This window comes from Semicossyphus pulcher, unplaced genomic scaffold (genome assembly GCF_022749685.1).
Source record: "Semicossyphus pulcher isolate SPU_LCO1_2020_fin unplaced genomic scaffold, fSemPul1.0.p SCAF_17, whole genome shotgun sequence".
Classification (NCBI taxonomy): domain Eukaryota; kingdom Metazoa; phylum Chordata; class Actinopteri; order Labriformes; family Labridae; genus Semicossyphus; species Semicossyphus pulcher.
Window position 1 is genome coordinate 2,480,382 of NW_027211681.1, and position 15,279 is coordinate 2,495,660.

General features: G+C 41.8%; 2 protein-coding genes across 4 annotated transcripts; one reads left to right on the plus strand and one right to left on the minus strand.

Annotated features, from left to right (window-relative positions):
* Positions 1 to 7,218, plus strand: ogal (O-GlcNAcase like). Its single transcript, XM_069666001.1, has 17 exons — positions 1 to 333; positions 540 to 591; positions 856 to 953; positions 1,622 to 1,752; positions 2,073 to 2,244; positions 2,372 to 2,470; positions 2,571 to 2,710; positions 2,806 to 2,950; positions 3,337 to 3,435; positions 3,531 to 3,793; positions 3,879 to 4,053; positions 5,028 to 5,113; positions 5,334 to 5,426; positions 5,513 to 5,583; positions 5,659 to 5,779; positions 5,875 to 6,004; positions 6,634 to 7,218. Exons 1-17 carry the CDS (start codon positions 270 to 272, stop codon positions 6,768 to 6,770), a joined length of 2,076 nt encoding a protein of 691 aa, XP_069522102.1. The 5' UTR covers positions 1 to 269; the 3' UTR covers positions 6,771 to 7,218.
* Positions 6,999 to 14,386, minus strand: cant1b (calcium activated nucleotidase 1b). Of its 3 annotated transcripts, XM_069666002.1 has the most exons (6): positions 14,288 to 14,386; positions 13,014 to 13,033; positions 10,046 to 10,642; positions 9,813 to 9,953; positions 9,397 to 9,600; positions 6,999 to 9,067 (listed from the first exon to the last, which is right to left on the minus strand). In XM_069666002.1, exons 1-6 carry the CDS (start codon positions 14,323 to 14,325, stop codon positions 8,697 to 8,699), a joined length of 1,371 nt encoding a protein of 456 aa, XP_069522103.1. In that variant the 5' UTR covers positions 14,326 to 14,386; the 3' UTR covers positions 6,999 to 8,696. The 3 variants fall into 3 exon arrangements, with proteins under 3 accessions (XP_069522103.1, XP_069522104.1, XP_069522105.1); XM_069666003.1 differs by lacking the exon at positions 13,014 to 13,033 and having other exon boundaries at positions 14,288 to 14,377; XM_069666004.1 differs by lacking the exons at positions 13,014 to 13,033; positions 14,288 to 14,386 and adding an exon at positions 12,747 to 12,810.
* Between the last annotated feature and the right edge of the window lie 893 nt (positions 14,387 to 15,279).

Consider the following 15,279-nt stretch of genomic DNA (forward strand, 5'->3'; position numbering starts at 1 on the left):
AAGAGCAGCGTCACTTATTCTCTTTGAGTATTTACAACTTTCGACTTTTGACCATGTTAGCATCATGTTACGCAATGCTCGAAACAAAGAGGTCTGCGCAGGCGTGAGAGAAGGGTGTAATAAAGTCTTATAGGCTGGCTTCAGAGCTATGACTGACATTATCGCCGTGTCAGTGCTAGAGCTTATGTCCGAGTATTAGAGCACTATAAACAAAGAGTTAGATAGACAAAACAACTTGCTACTACTGTACTGCTACTATACAAGACACCATGTCGACACCAGGGAGTGCCAACAAGAGAGAGCCGAGGCGGTTCATCAGCGGAGTGGTGGAAGGTGAGCAGACTGGTACCAGCGGCCGAAACTGAGCCATCAGAGCCCAATTGTTAAGAGAACACACCTTCAATCAGGATTTAAACATCCACATTTTAATCCAACAGAATGCTTTCTGTGGAAATCCAGTTAGGACAATCACTCATGTATTGATCACTTCTGGTAAAGTAACTTCATCTGGTGCATTTCCTGACCTTTGCTTGATGTAGGTTTTTATGGGCGGCCGTGGACTATGGAGCAAAGAACAGAGCTGTTTAAAAGGTATGTCTGTGGCCTCTAAGGAAACTTACTGCTCCCACTATGCATTGGTGCACGGATAACAACACATAACAAACAATTTTAAGCTAAGATTCATTCATTTGTTATATTTCGTGGTGTCAAATGTCTCCTATCGCCTTGTTCCTTTTTCCCCACTGTCAGGACAGATTAAAAAATTTAAGTGATCTATGGTATTCACAACAATTTTTCATTGTATAACAACTGACATAAAAATTGATGTGGTTGTTCATTGCTGGTGTGTTACAGAGAAGAGAAGTGGGGTTTGAACACATACCTGTACGCCCCCAAGGATGACTACAAACACAGGATGTACTGGAGGGATCTGTATTCACCTGAGGAGGCAGGTGTGTCTTTGCACATCCGAGGATGATCTGAAAACACCCATCAAACAAACATGCACATGACTGTCAAACAGCTTCTTGGCAGGATCATGAACCTCTTTATTTGTACAGATATTTAAAAAAAAAAAAGGATAATCTTTCCATAATTGAAAACCTGCGTAGAGAGAGGCTGCTGTCTCAAAGTGAAACAGAACACCTAGAAGCACAAGGGATTTAGTTATTTTGAAACTTTAGCTACATTTCATTTTGTATCATAATTATCTTCTTGGAATCATTGTTGAATTGTTTAAAGCTTGGAACTCTGCTTTATTATTTGGGGGCTTCTTATGAATAATGTTACAAACTTAAGGGTAGTGATCCCATGTCTGTCATGACTCTGGCACTTGTAAAAATCATTGACTTTAAAGTGACTTTATAAACATCTATGTGGCTCATAAATACGTGGTGGTTGAGAGCTGTCCATAGGTTAGCATTGCTCATGCCTATCAGTCCAAACTGGGAACTTGTGCATGACTTCCTGTTGAATAACATTTTTGTAAAAGATTTCTCATCTCATATAGTGCCGGGCTATATATTTTGAGCCCAGTACTTGAAGTGCATCTGAATTTCGTTGTATATTCTGTACAATGACGATAAAGAGTGTTAACTTATCTTATCTCATATCTGCCCAGAACAACTCATCGCCCTGATATCAGCTGCTAAACAACACAACATCGACTTCGTCTATGCAATCTCTCCCGGCCTGGACGTTACCTTTTCTAACCCTAACGAGGTTGCCGCCCTAAAGAGGAAGCTGGATCAGGTAGGACTTTGATTGTAAATGTGAAGTGTGGAGCACGAGAGAGAATTTAATTGGGGGTGTCTGCAGCTTTATGGCTCTCTGGAAGAAGTGTTTTTATACACGGGAAGGAGGTCAAGAGGCAGATGATGACACTAGTACAGGTGATGGGTTTAATAACTGGTGAAATAACCAAATTGCGCATGAGATGGAAAACGACGTACTGGGCAAGTAGAGCTAACACCTGTTGTCCTGCTAACATTTTCAGGTTTACCTCTGTCCAAAGAGAAAATGTATGGAGTCAAATTAAACATCCCTCTCTCCCCTTTCTCTCTCCTCTTCAGGTGAAGGAGTTTGGCTGCAGCTCCTTCTCTTTGCTGTTCGATGACATCGAGAGAGAGATGTGTCCCGCTGATAAGGAGGCCTTCAGCTCATTCGCCCACGCTCAGGTGGCCATCACTAATACAGTGTACCAGCACCTGGGAGAACCTGAGACCTTCCTCTTCTGTCCTACAGGTCAGGCAGAAGGCTCACATAAAAGAGTGCTACTAAAAGAACAAGAATACTCCAGCTGTTTCTGTAAAATATCTTTTTTTGTCACTGTTTTCAGTCTGTAACACTTGTCCTGTCCTTGTACCTCCAGATTATTGTGCTGCTTTCTGCACTCCCACTGTGACCCAGTCCTCCTACCTGAACACTGTGGGTGAGGGGCTGCTGCCTGGGATCGACATACTGTGGACTGGTAAGGCTGCACTGAACCTGTGTTGATGTGTTTTAATTCTGAAATTGTCAATCATAGTTTTAAAACATATTTTTTTAAATCTTTGATTTGTGTTATTCAGGTCCCAAAGTGGTTTCCAACAAAATCTCTGTGGAGTCCATAGAAGAGGTGACCTCCGTCATGAGGAGGCCACCAGTCATCTGGGACAACATCCACGCAAACGACTACGACCCCCAAAGGATCCTCCTCGGACCCTTTAAGGTAACAAGACTGTGTTCTAATGATTTTAGATATATTTGCTCCTGTCCTGCACAGGATCTGCCCCTCGAAGATTCAACATTATCTGTTTTTATCAGGATCGTCCCAGTGAGCTGATTTCCAAACTGAGAGGAGTCCTCACCAACCCCAACTGTGAGTTCTACCCAAACTTTGTGGCCATCCACACCCTGGCTACATGGTGCAAAGCAACCGCTGAGGGAGGACAGAGGGATGTGGAAATGGGTAAGAAAATTACACAACCTCTTTTACTGCCTTTTTATTGCAATTGTTGGCTTTGGCACTCAAATTGTATTCTTCTTTTATACGACAGCATCTTGATTATGTGTAATGATTATTGGAAAGGAGCAGAGGTCTATCCTTCTCGCATGAAGCAAAGTATAAGCTTGGCTCTTTGATAGACAAAATGCACTTAAATGCATCAACAAAAGATGATTATTTTGCTGAAAAAGTAGCTCATGTATGTCACTTTTATGTTGAATGCAATATTGCAGCACAAGATAACATTTCTTTGGTTGCTTGTTTACATCCAAGTCACCCTGAAATATTTCAGACCTTTGGAAAAACTGAGATCTTGACTTTAAAATATAGTTTGTGACCTCCATTACCAGACGCTGAGGAGCAGGACCCATACTACAGCCCTCAGAAGGCCCTGACCCTGGCCCTCACCGACTGGCTGCAGGAGTTTCAGAGCACCGCCCAGCCTGGAGGTAGGGAGTGACAGAGCAGAGAGTTTAATGATATCAGAAGGCAGAGACAGGGTGGGTTATACATTAAGGAATCTTCGCCCTCTTCATCCCTGCAGGTCCTTGTCCTCCTGCAGCTCGTCTAAAGAAAGAGTCGTCGGATGAGGAGCCCATGCAGACAGACATGGGAGAAAGCTCCTATGTTCCTGGACCTGGTGACAACCCACTGTACACAGCAGAGCCGCTGACCCTGGAGGACCTGAGGCTGCTGTCAGACCTCTTCTACCTGCCGTACGAACACGGGCCCACAGCCAGGGCCATGCTGCAGGAGCTGGACTGGCTCAAGAACAACAGTGCTGCTGCTGCTGCAGAGACAGGCCAGGTAGAGTTGTTTTTCTCACTTTAAACTCAATAATGTTCTGTTCGTGTTACATTAAATAAAATAATACTCAAACTCGGCTGTGCAGACACAGGAGTGGTGCTCGAGAGCGCAGCAGTTTGATGACATGTGCGAGGCCGTGGTGCAGATGTTCAATCGTCTATCCAACGCCCCGAACCGCAGCATTCTGTACGACCTCTACAACTACATCTGTGACATCAAGAGCGGGGTCGGCCTGGCTCGGACCTACGTGAAAAGACTGGGTGAGAAAATCAGTCTACTAATGATCACACCACACAGGCTCACGTAAACAATACAGGACGCTGAGGAAAAGCTGCTGTAGTGCGTTAAAGGAGAAAAATGTTACATTTTGATGTTTGATACGATAAGTAATTTTGCCTCAATTTTAAAGAAGTGATTAAGACTCACATGGCGACACGCTGTTCTTTTTCCATGGGGAACAGCACGAAAGATCAAGTCATCCAAATTTGATCCAAGTGATGAAGAGTTATTGAAATGAAACTAATTACAACAAAGGTATACTTTGTATTTTTATAGATCAGTGTATGTGTTCCAAGCTCCACTAAGGTAGAAGGTAGAAGATTTTCACTGCAGATTCTCCAAAAATAAACTCAAAAAGCCACGAAAATAAGCAGCTAACCCTGCATTTGGATTAAGATGATGGATATGCTTACTAGCCTCATAGGAATATTCAGAGGTGACATAATCAACATCCATCCATCCATCCATCATCTATACCGCTTATCCTGCTCAGGTTTGCGGGGGGCTGGAGCATATCCCAGCTGTCATTGGGCAAGAGGCGGTGTACACTTGGACTGATCACCAGTCAATCACAGGGCTGACACAAAGAGACAACCTGTCACGCTAACAACTAAAGCCAATTTAGAGTCACCAATGAACCTAACAAGCATGTCTTTGGACTGTGGGAGGAAGCCGGAGTACCCGGAGGGAACCCAGGTGTGCACTGGAAGAACATGCAAACTCACACAGAAAGTCCCACTTCGAACTAGGTGCAACAGCGCTGACCACTGCACCACTGTGCAACCATGTGTCCATCTAACATAAGAGAATAATCATTTATGTGGATGTGCAGGATTATAAAGCATCTGTTGAATCTGAATGTAAATTGTCTTTAAACACATTTATGACAAATTGTAACCCTTAAAATGTAACCCTACTCAAGCTTCAAATGTAATGTGGTGTTTCCTTTCCACAGGAGGGCAAGGTCGGCCCTCTTTCAATGTCATGAACGACGATCCTGAACCCTGGGGCTTCAGAGGAGGCCTGTCCGGAGAGTTCCAGGTAACTTAAACCATAGAGAACAGAAAACTTAGAATTAAATGAATACATTATTTCCCCAATAGATCAAATTGAGTCTTCCACTTTTCCCAGTAAGTAAACAGTGATAAAGGTGTGATAAATAGGACAAGGCATATAGTAATTATTGTCTTTAAGTATGAATCAATAACTTATCTGTGTAGGTCAACATTATTTTGATTACTGTGCGCATTTGTACTTTCAGAGAATGCTGCCCTGCCACGGAAACAGAGACCTTTTCAAGCATCCCCCGATGACGGCAGTTTACTGCATACGGCCGTACTGCCCTGCAGACAAGGTAAGGCTGGCAGATCCTCAGACACTGTGAGAACAGTTATGTAAACATTCAGTTTTGGTGTTACACAGTGTTGTCTTCTGTTCTAGGTGGAGGTGCAGAGGATTTTCAGGGAGATGCAGAAGCAGCAGATGGCTCAGCCTCCACTGATCTGTGATGGGTAAGAGTTTAATTTCTCCCTGGAATATTTATGCTCTTGTATCTCAATCCTAATATGTCCCCTGTCCCTCTGCAGCCTGTCAGCAGGTGAGATCCCCCCGTCCCCTCAGTGTGCCCTGGTCCTAGAGGATGATATTGGGATGTGTGGTTATGCTCTGGCACTAACCGACGCCAAACCAGCCGCAGCCAAGATTCAGGTGATCAAATGTAATATGGAATCATTTTCCAGAATACAACATGGAGATAAAATCTAGTTTTACTATTATTGCTTTGTTGTTTCTCACACCTCCAGAGGGCTGTAAGTGGCTCAGTGTTTGAGGACTTCCCCTCTCTGATCACTATACAAGTGCTGGCCAGGGTCACTGATCCCTCTCCAGCCAGGCGTATGGTTGGTCAGCTGTTGTCGTCCATCAGGAGCAGCGGTAGGTGGAGAATGTGCACAATGCAATAGATAGTTTTTAGAACTTGGAACTGTCCTGCAAATATTCCACAGACTGAGGTATAACAGGATGCATTTTTCTCCACAAGGAGGCGCTGCTCAGTCATTTTCACAACAGTTCTACATTTGCTATTGGGGTCAAATTAATAGCAACATCCATTTATTCCTGTAGATGTTCTGAAGCAAGGGAATAAATAATCACTGCAAGTTAAATACTAGAGCTGGCTGAGAGATGAAGCTTCAATCTCTTATTATTTAATTTAAATCCAGGTAGAATTTTCCAAAGTAACTAGGCACTCATAACAGGGTGGTCTCTTAAATATTCAGTAGAGAATATTACAAATTTTATGAAACCTTCACAGTTTAAATAACAGTTAAAGTACAATTACTAACCAGGCATTATGAAAAACTGAAGTTATAGTTGTCATAACTAAAATACAGCTGTAGATCTGCAGGCAACACAGGTGCGCAATGACAACATTAGCTTTGTTTGCTTCTACGAGCTTTGCATTTAAAACATGTTTATAACAAAGCTTTCCCTTTTCCAGAACTTGTGAAAATAAAGATAAAATCTCAAACTTCATCCTTCTTTCCTTTTCTGTAACTTTTCAGGTTCCAGAGGGGCGTTCTGCGAGTTAAGACATAGCGATCGGAGGATGCTCCACTTTTACACCAAACTGGGTTCCTTCACACCCTTAAAGATGGCCGGTCTACCCCAAGACATCATCACCATGGGAACAGGCCTGTGAATAAGATCAATCAAGAAGACTTTCCTGAGGTTTGTTTTGAGATACTGATACTGTGGTACAGCTGTTAATATTCTTTAAAGCATGTCAGCCTGCAGTCCAACATGAGTTTTAATCAGTTAGTAATTTAGTCGCCATCACCATCAATGTCCTCTTTTATAACACTATTCAAGGAAATGATTAATGAAATGGGATGAATTGTAATGTTAAACTATTGATTTCATAGAGATGCAAATTCTAAAATGTTTATTTTCTTCATACATTTGTTAAACCAGCACAATAAAAGATGTGTTTAACACTCAGTTTCTGATTAGTTGTATAACACTGCACTGTGTTGTTGTGTTGACACAAAAACAAGACGTGACATAAAACATTCAAACAAGATGTTTTAATACTTGGTTTTCTGAGAGGATACAAAAGTAATATATGAACGGATAATCTTTAAATAAAATAGCTGGTGTTTCATCTGGTTCGAGAAACAAATGATCAGTTTATTAAATATGTGAGCGAATGTTTGAGTCGAAGCAGCTCAGAGAAACTCGTCACGTGAAATTCGTGGAGCAGAATTTCATATGCATGAAATGACTGGACTCAGTGTATTAATATAAATCTAATAACCGTTTGTCTAACCAGGTAAGGCAAAACACAAAGTTATGAATAGGTTTTTATAATTCAAGTAATTAAAGGACATTCATTTCTCTTTTTATGTGTTTGAACCTGTTTCACGATGTGCCCCTGAGTGTCTGACCCTGCAGAGTTTGACTGCAGGAGAGGAGATGCACAACACTCGAGGCCTGTACTACAAAGCAGGACTTGCCTTTAGCGAGGTAACTTCAGGTCTATCCTGAAGTGGGTTACACATCCTGTGTCTTTTAACCTGGATATGTGTTTAGAGAGGGGGGTATTATGCTGTTTCACATTATAACACATTTACAATGTAGGATGTCCATTCTAAATGTGGGTGAAGTTTCAAACTATAGGTAAAAGTATGTTGGAGTAATCCCCAGGCTCCTCAGCTCAGTCTGCAGGCTGCTTTGAATGCCAGGTTTCACACAGTTTTTTCTACATGCTGCACTATGTGACTTCACAAAGTGCAGCCTCAGCAGGCCAATCAAAAGAAAGTGGGCTTGTGGGGGCGGGGTTTCTTAAAGGGACAGAGCTCACTGAGTCGTTTCAGGCAGAGGCTGTATGAGGGCCTGCAAAGAGCACCAGTGTGAGAAAAATTAGTATTTTTAACTGTAAATTATGCTAAGCTACTCCACAGGTATCACAGTGAAATATGAAGCTTGAAATTAGCATAGTACCCCCCGTTTTACTTTCATATTTGTACATTATAGATGGCTCTAAGTTTGTAGAATATGCTGCTGTGCTGATAGAAGTCTTGTTAATGTTTGCGATTGGTCATATGCTGCTAACAGCATGAACACGCTCACTGAAACAGAGGTGTGTGACCGTTTAGCTTGATCTTTGTAAGTTAGTGATACCAGATAACCAAGATATCTTTGGTAAGTTGAACTAACTTTGTAGTTCAGGCCTGGGTGTCTGTTAGGCTGACGGATACTAATTTCTAAGGTTTTTTTTACCCAGATTCCTCTAGAACATCAGTAGTGTCTAAACAAACAGTTATGTTTAGATAAAAGTAACAATCTGCCAGTGTTTATATGAAGTAGTGAAGAAACGTATTGGTTGTTGACTGGTGTGTGTAGCTAGTAACAGATCAGCTCCTCAAACCAGTGACACAAACTGGTCAATATATTGTTATTTGGTGGTGTTGTGGCACTCTCCTCCCCTGCTACCTTCTCTCCCTCATCTTTATTATCACACTAAATAATTATGAAATATATACCTTTGGGTCACTGATATTATTGCACAGTAGATCTGCGAGGGGAATGTAATATTTAGTGTTTAGCATGTTTTTCCACGTTCTTGTCAAATAAACTCCAGCCCCTCATACTTCACATCTCCTATCTTCGTCTCAGGCATCAGCACCCGACCGTCTAGCGTAAAAGCAATGATGTAGGTGGCGATTCTTCCCGCATCCTCCTCGGATTTCAGGGCGACAATGATCTGATCGTCCGTGTCTGGAACAAATTTGAAGGAGGAGAAGCCGCGGGTTGGGTTGAGCGGCCCGACGTGCCGCACTGTGATGTAGCTGAAGTCCGCGGGGCAGGACAGGAGGAGGTTTGTGGCACGCCGCTCGTCTGCCGTCTCTTCGTAGTGCTCGTGACTGGCACGGCGAGGGAGGAAGAACCAGCGCTGGAGACGTTCGCTCCATGCTGCTGATTCGTGGATAAGGTAGCCTGGAGAATTATAGAAGAAAGAGGTTATTCAATAGATAGGAGGGTAAGGAAATATTGACGGTATGTAAATAGGATGCAAAATAGACATTTATTCCACTTTTCAAAAGGCTCTTTTTTCCCTGCTTTTACAATTAGTTTCTCACTAAAATCCCATTTTGTCCCGTTGGTATTTATTGTTTATTTGATTATTTTCTTCTTAAAAAGATGCTAGAAGAACATCGATCGGAGATAAAGTACAGTTGCAATGTAACAACTTCCTATGAAACAGATTTTTTTTTTATTGTGCCATAAGGACGTTAAAGAAGAAACCAGATTAATGAGGTCAGAACCTGGGGGTTGGATCCCTGTCGCGCTCCGCAGGGCGTCGTAGTGTGGTACCCAGTTCTCATGCTCCACATCACCATGGTAGCCAACAACCTTCACCCACTCTGGGTGGTTGTTGATGACTTCTCCAGAGGTTGTCGTCCACTCCTTCCCCAGACCGCCGACAAACAGGTGCTCATCCTTCACTGCCAGCCACTCTGCCTTGAATCCTTCACATGGAAACAGGCTAGATATGAGAAAATGACCTACATGCCTCCCAAAGTTATGGAGACACAAATGCAACCAGTTGTTTTCTACTGATGTTCAACATACATTGACAGAAAACAAGAGAGGATATTCTGGCAGCCTATGAAGTACATACTTTGCCAGTTAAATACTCCTCACAGTACGTTTAAGTAGTTTGGATAGAGGTTAGACTGACCTTTGGAGACGGAGCCGTCCCCGTCAGGTAATATAACCCAGGGGACGGCCTGGTTGCCTTCGATCCTGTACACCACACCTGTACGGTCATCCACACTGTACAGGTGACCATTAAACGCCACCAGCTCGGACAGCTCCATACCTGCAGTCAAATATTGAGGCAGTCGACATGCTGTTTGAGAACACATACACAGAGGATATATGCAAAAAAAATACATATCAGTGTGTGTCTACCTCGTCCTTTCTCGGCCAGATGACTCTCCAGAGTGACCGTCTCAGCATCCCAGTGCACCTCCAGTGTGTCTGCGCTGTCTGAAACAGTCAGGTATCCTCTTTTCATGTAGCTGATCCACGTCTGATCCTTTGAACTCCGCGACGCTGTGTCCAGGTCAGCGATCACAGCAATACGGTAGCGGATGCCATGACTAGTCTTCTGTGGCGGACTTAATGGGTACGTGTCATTGTAAGGCATTTCCCTTTTCTTGTGGCGGGAGAAGCTTCGAGCAGTTTGTCTATTAGAGTCCCTGAAGGGGTCATCCTCACCTTCTTGATGAATCTGCAAACTGGGAGCCCTGTTGCGGTAGTATCCTCTGGTAGGAGTGTCTCTGTCCCCTACGGTCCTGTGCAGGTACAGCATGAGCACTAAAGCCAGCAGGGTCGCCACAGTGATCGCCCGCCATTTAGGGTGGAAACGCGAGTCTGAGGAGGTGGCTTGTGTCATGGACGCCAAGGCCAGGGGGAGGCCTCGGACGGCAACACCGAAGGAGGTCATGGAATTATCGTCGTCATTTTCGATCTCAGGCTTGGACTGGGGGTGATGACCACTATAGCCTGGGATTGAGCACAGAGAGGCACATTAGCAAAGAGCCATATGGAGGACGTGGTATAATAGAATAATACAAAGTTTATTGCATTCATTCACTATTTGTAAACGCTTTGTAGTGTTAGTTTAATCCAAAAATAATGATACAATTTAAAAAAACTAACAAAAAAAAACAAACATAGAAAACAATAGCTGGGGAGGATGAAAGAATGAACATGGGGGAGGAGAACAACATGTGGGGAAAAAAAGGCTCTTGTTCCCATTGTTCTTTGTTCACAACACTGCTTTGTTGTGCTGTTCAGACAGAACCTCTAATGTGCATACTGAGTATGTAGCTGGCCCGTCCTGCTTCCTCTGGACAGTACGGCTTTAAAATTAACCGTGCTCTGTGCTTATGTTAATGTCAAATTACTGGATCTCAGAGGATTACCTGCTCCAACGAGGGGAACTCTGCTCCTCCTCTGTGGAGTCAGTGAAATGCTTAGACCTCATCGGGTAGTGTGAAAAAGCTTTAAAGTTTAAACCATGACGTTTTCTTTTGGTTCCTGAAAGAAATATCTCCACCAAGGCGGATATGATTTTGGGTGTTTGTCAGCATAATTATAAAAAAATGGCTGGCCACCTCTTCATGAAAATTTATGGAAGGATGTAACACAAGCCAAGGAAGAAGCCATTACATTTTGAAGAGGATGTGAACAGGCAAATTTGGAAAGGATCTGGATCCAACACAAGCTACAAAATTCTGTGTTGCAGTTGTTTTAACAAGCTGCCACTAGCATAGTGTTATTTCAGTCTGAATATTTGATATTTGTACATGATAATAGTGTTATTTGCTTTTCATAAATGTATGTTAAGTATATGAAGAATTTCCAGTTTAGAAGTGCATAATAAATGCACAGAAAAAAAGATGACACTTCATCTAGGCATGAGCATATTTTGACAGAATTCTTAGATAATGGTTGTATTTGCAGATTTGCAAATCATTCGAGACTCCATTATTGGTCCTGCTTGAAGTCTTCTCCCTCTGAGTGCCCTTATAGATTGGAAATAATGTGCATTATGAACATGTCATCTATTCCTTTAGTTCTGCTGAGTATTAGTATGAGTGTGGCACCCCCATTGCTGATGTAGTCTTTGTAGTTTAACACCTTTGATACCACCAAACAACCAAATCTAAAACCCTTACACGGTTATAATGAGCCGTTGATTACTTTAATTTGAGTTAAAACAGGCTCTTCAGTCATTTTAAGTTCCTCAAACAGGTGTGAGGCTGGTGTACCAACTGACATCTGGCATGCTGTAATGCGAGAGGGGTGCTTGTTTTGTGAGAACAAGACTGCCAAGGCGACCTTCAACCTCTCTTGTTGAAAGCAACCAAAAAGTATAGTTAATAAGCTTCACCTCAGTCATTGGTTGGCATCCTGAACCCACCTTCACTGAGTCATGTATTGTATTGTAATACTTGGTTAGTATTATCACTTCAATCCTTTTAGTAGTAGTAAAACAATTGCACTTTACTTTTATGTGCAGTACTAGCATCCTTTATTGTTGCAATTTAGAAAGGAAAGGAAAGCACTTTTGTTAGCAATCACAAATTATTGCAGTTATTTTGCAATGCATGATTATAGCACTGCATTACACGAAGTTGGCACAATAACAAAAGGAGTCTGAAAATAAATGGGACTGTGAATAACACATTTACAGTAGAGCTGAAGCTTTTTCTAGGTGGGACTATAGTAGCAACACACTTGTGTAATTAAACTAATAAATCATCATCATTTAGAAAGCCAAAATAGATGTCATAACAGCATCAACAAGATGTTTGTCTCAGCTTCAGAGCAATAACAGCCTTAATGACTATGTTCTCAGAGATATTGGTGTAAACACAAACCAGTGAGGAGAAATCCTCGCCAAGGAGCCATTACTGAAGTGCACGACATAATCTTAAATCTCTCCTCCTCTTCAGCTGCTTTCTAAAAAAGTTCACACTCCTCAACTAACATGCTCATTAACACAGACGCATTAAGTTAGCAAACTCTTGGCCAACAAATAATGCCCTTATTGTCACCATTGAACACACAGCCTGCCTGTATGGAGAATTCAATTATTCACCCTTCCTTCGCCTCTTCTCCTCTGAACACTGTGTTACCATCATGTTGATCTCCCTTGCACGCATTCCACAATAAACTCCATGTCCCTTCAGCCCTCAGTCCCACATGAATAACTGATCCCTGTCTCAGCAACTCTCGTTCTTTTCTCCTCTTTACACTGTCTCAAGTTGCTAATCCTACTTCTAGAGAAAGGAAAGAAGGCCAGGCTTCATTAAATAGTAGAAACATGTGATAATCAGGAAAAACAGGTTGGGCATGCAAATCTCACCTGAGAAGGTACAGCATGTCCTACATTTAATGTAAGGAAGATGAAGAAAGAATAAGGGCCAGTCAATAATTACTGGTTAGTTCTGGTGAGCGCTTTGAATCCCAAACAAAGAGTTTTAATAGCAGAGTTTCCAGTTTCAATGAGGGCCTAAGTGTTTTTAAGTGCAGTTGGATGTTAAGACAGTATATAAGCCTACATCATCCCCTGGAGCGCTTTAATATTTAAGACCCCATTAAGTTTCATCCTCACAGTGTCATTTTAGGTCACAATATGGGCAGTACCAGCTTCCAGATGTGTGTGTGTGTGTGTGTGTGTGTGTGTGTGTTTCTGTTTAAAGGCTTGCTGTTTGTCTATGGTCTGTTCTGGGTTTCCTCTTAACCCAAGCACTACCTCTAAATGGACAAACAGAAATATAATTATTTGTTATTTGTATTTCAAACATTTTAGGTTTTCACCTGAATAAATGTGAAATTATTCTTCTAATATTTAATATAAAAAATAATTAATTTTACTTTGACCCAAGGTAAACAATGCTAGGAGTTGAGAGGTTGATGTTGGTCTATATAATTGCTTTTTTCCTTTCTCTTATTTTGTCTTTACTGGACAGCTCTGACTAAGATTTCTCAGGGTCTTTTATTTCGTAAAATGTCTAAGACGAAGTACAGCCATAGTGTAAATGCGTAGTCTGTTGGTTTAGTTATAACTTTTAGTCCCACAAAAACAGGTAGTTAGGTAGTGACTTCTGTTAAGATTGACAAATAACGTTAAAATCGCTCAAAGGCCCTTTTATTACTATCTCCTGAACTGAAAACACGCTGTAGCAATGTATTCTTTTAGGGCACGGTTAGATGCCAACTGGAGAAATTCCCTGCCTGTGTTAACAGGGAGCCACGAAGGCATCAACGGACATGAGTCAGTAAAGCACCGTCACACCGGTAAACTTTGACCAGCTGGCACAAAAGTGAACAAGATGTTACACCTCTGAACTTCGACATCTTTTAACCACAGGATAGTTGAGGAGAAAAACGTCGACCTAATCTCGAGTTGTAAATGGGCTCAATGCTTGTTTTTACAAAAAAATGGCATCACGCCGGTTACATTTAAACATGTTACCCATGACGCTAACGAAGCTAATGTTAGCTTCTAGCGCTTGCTACCGTTAACCTTTGCCAGGCTAACGTTTGGTAAACCAACAAGCTTAGTCTCTTGACGCTGATCCGAGTTAACAGGTTATCTGGCTGTCAAGTCGTCACATTGGAAACCTTAGGGCTTACCGGGTGCAGAGTGTCCTCAAGTCCGCTCGGTTGGCCATGTTTGCTGGACTGTATGCTTAACGTTAGCGGTTGAGAGGCGATTAGCTCCTCCTGCCTGGAGACTCATTGAACTGAACAGAGACCGTAAACGTTTCGCTTCTCACACTGTCGGTCATAAACAATGACTGTATATATATCTTTTTATACAGTCTATAGTCATAAACATAACTCAGTTATCCAGATTGTGTCAAAACGGTGTAAAACTTTATTAACCCCTACATCTACTCTTTTACTTAATGTCTATCTAATGTAAGGGCACAAAATTAGAGCAATAACTTTTTTTTTAATTGACAGAAAACGAGCTTTGGCCATGGCCGGATTAAGCCTTTGGAGGGCCGTGGATTGTGTATGTGGCCCCCCTATTTGTCATCCATATTTGAATTTATTTACTATATTTCATGTAATTCAGGTGGATTAAATAGTAGAAACACAAACTCCCGTAATACAACAACACTCATAACTACAGCCTCCAAAATAACCATTAAACTTTATCAACACATTTCTTCCTACTAAAACTGAAAATCATAACTTTGATGTAGGATTAAATTGAGTGCCTTTTTGAATGCATGTAGGCATAGGCGGATTACTGCATGGGCAAAGTGGGCACATGCCCAAGGCCCTGAGCCAATGCAGGGCCCTTGGCCTTACGAATTAATATTTTTTTTATGTGTAAAGTATTTTTGTTTTGTAAATAAATGTTATTTTGACAATGTTGTTTGAATACAATTTTTTGAATTGTTTTTTTTTTATTAGTGATTAAATTTCACAAATGTAATGACGTAGGTTGTGAGGTACATTTACTTTCTATTCCGCAGACATAATAATAATTTGAAAATAGAGAAACGTATGCTCTGCAGGTCTGCAAAACTACATGAAAAAAAGATACACTAAAGATGCGGCTTTGAACAAAGGACAAAGATGACACAGAGCCGCCTGAACATGCTGTCACTCAT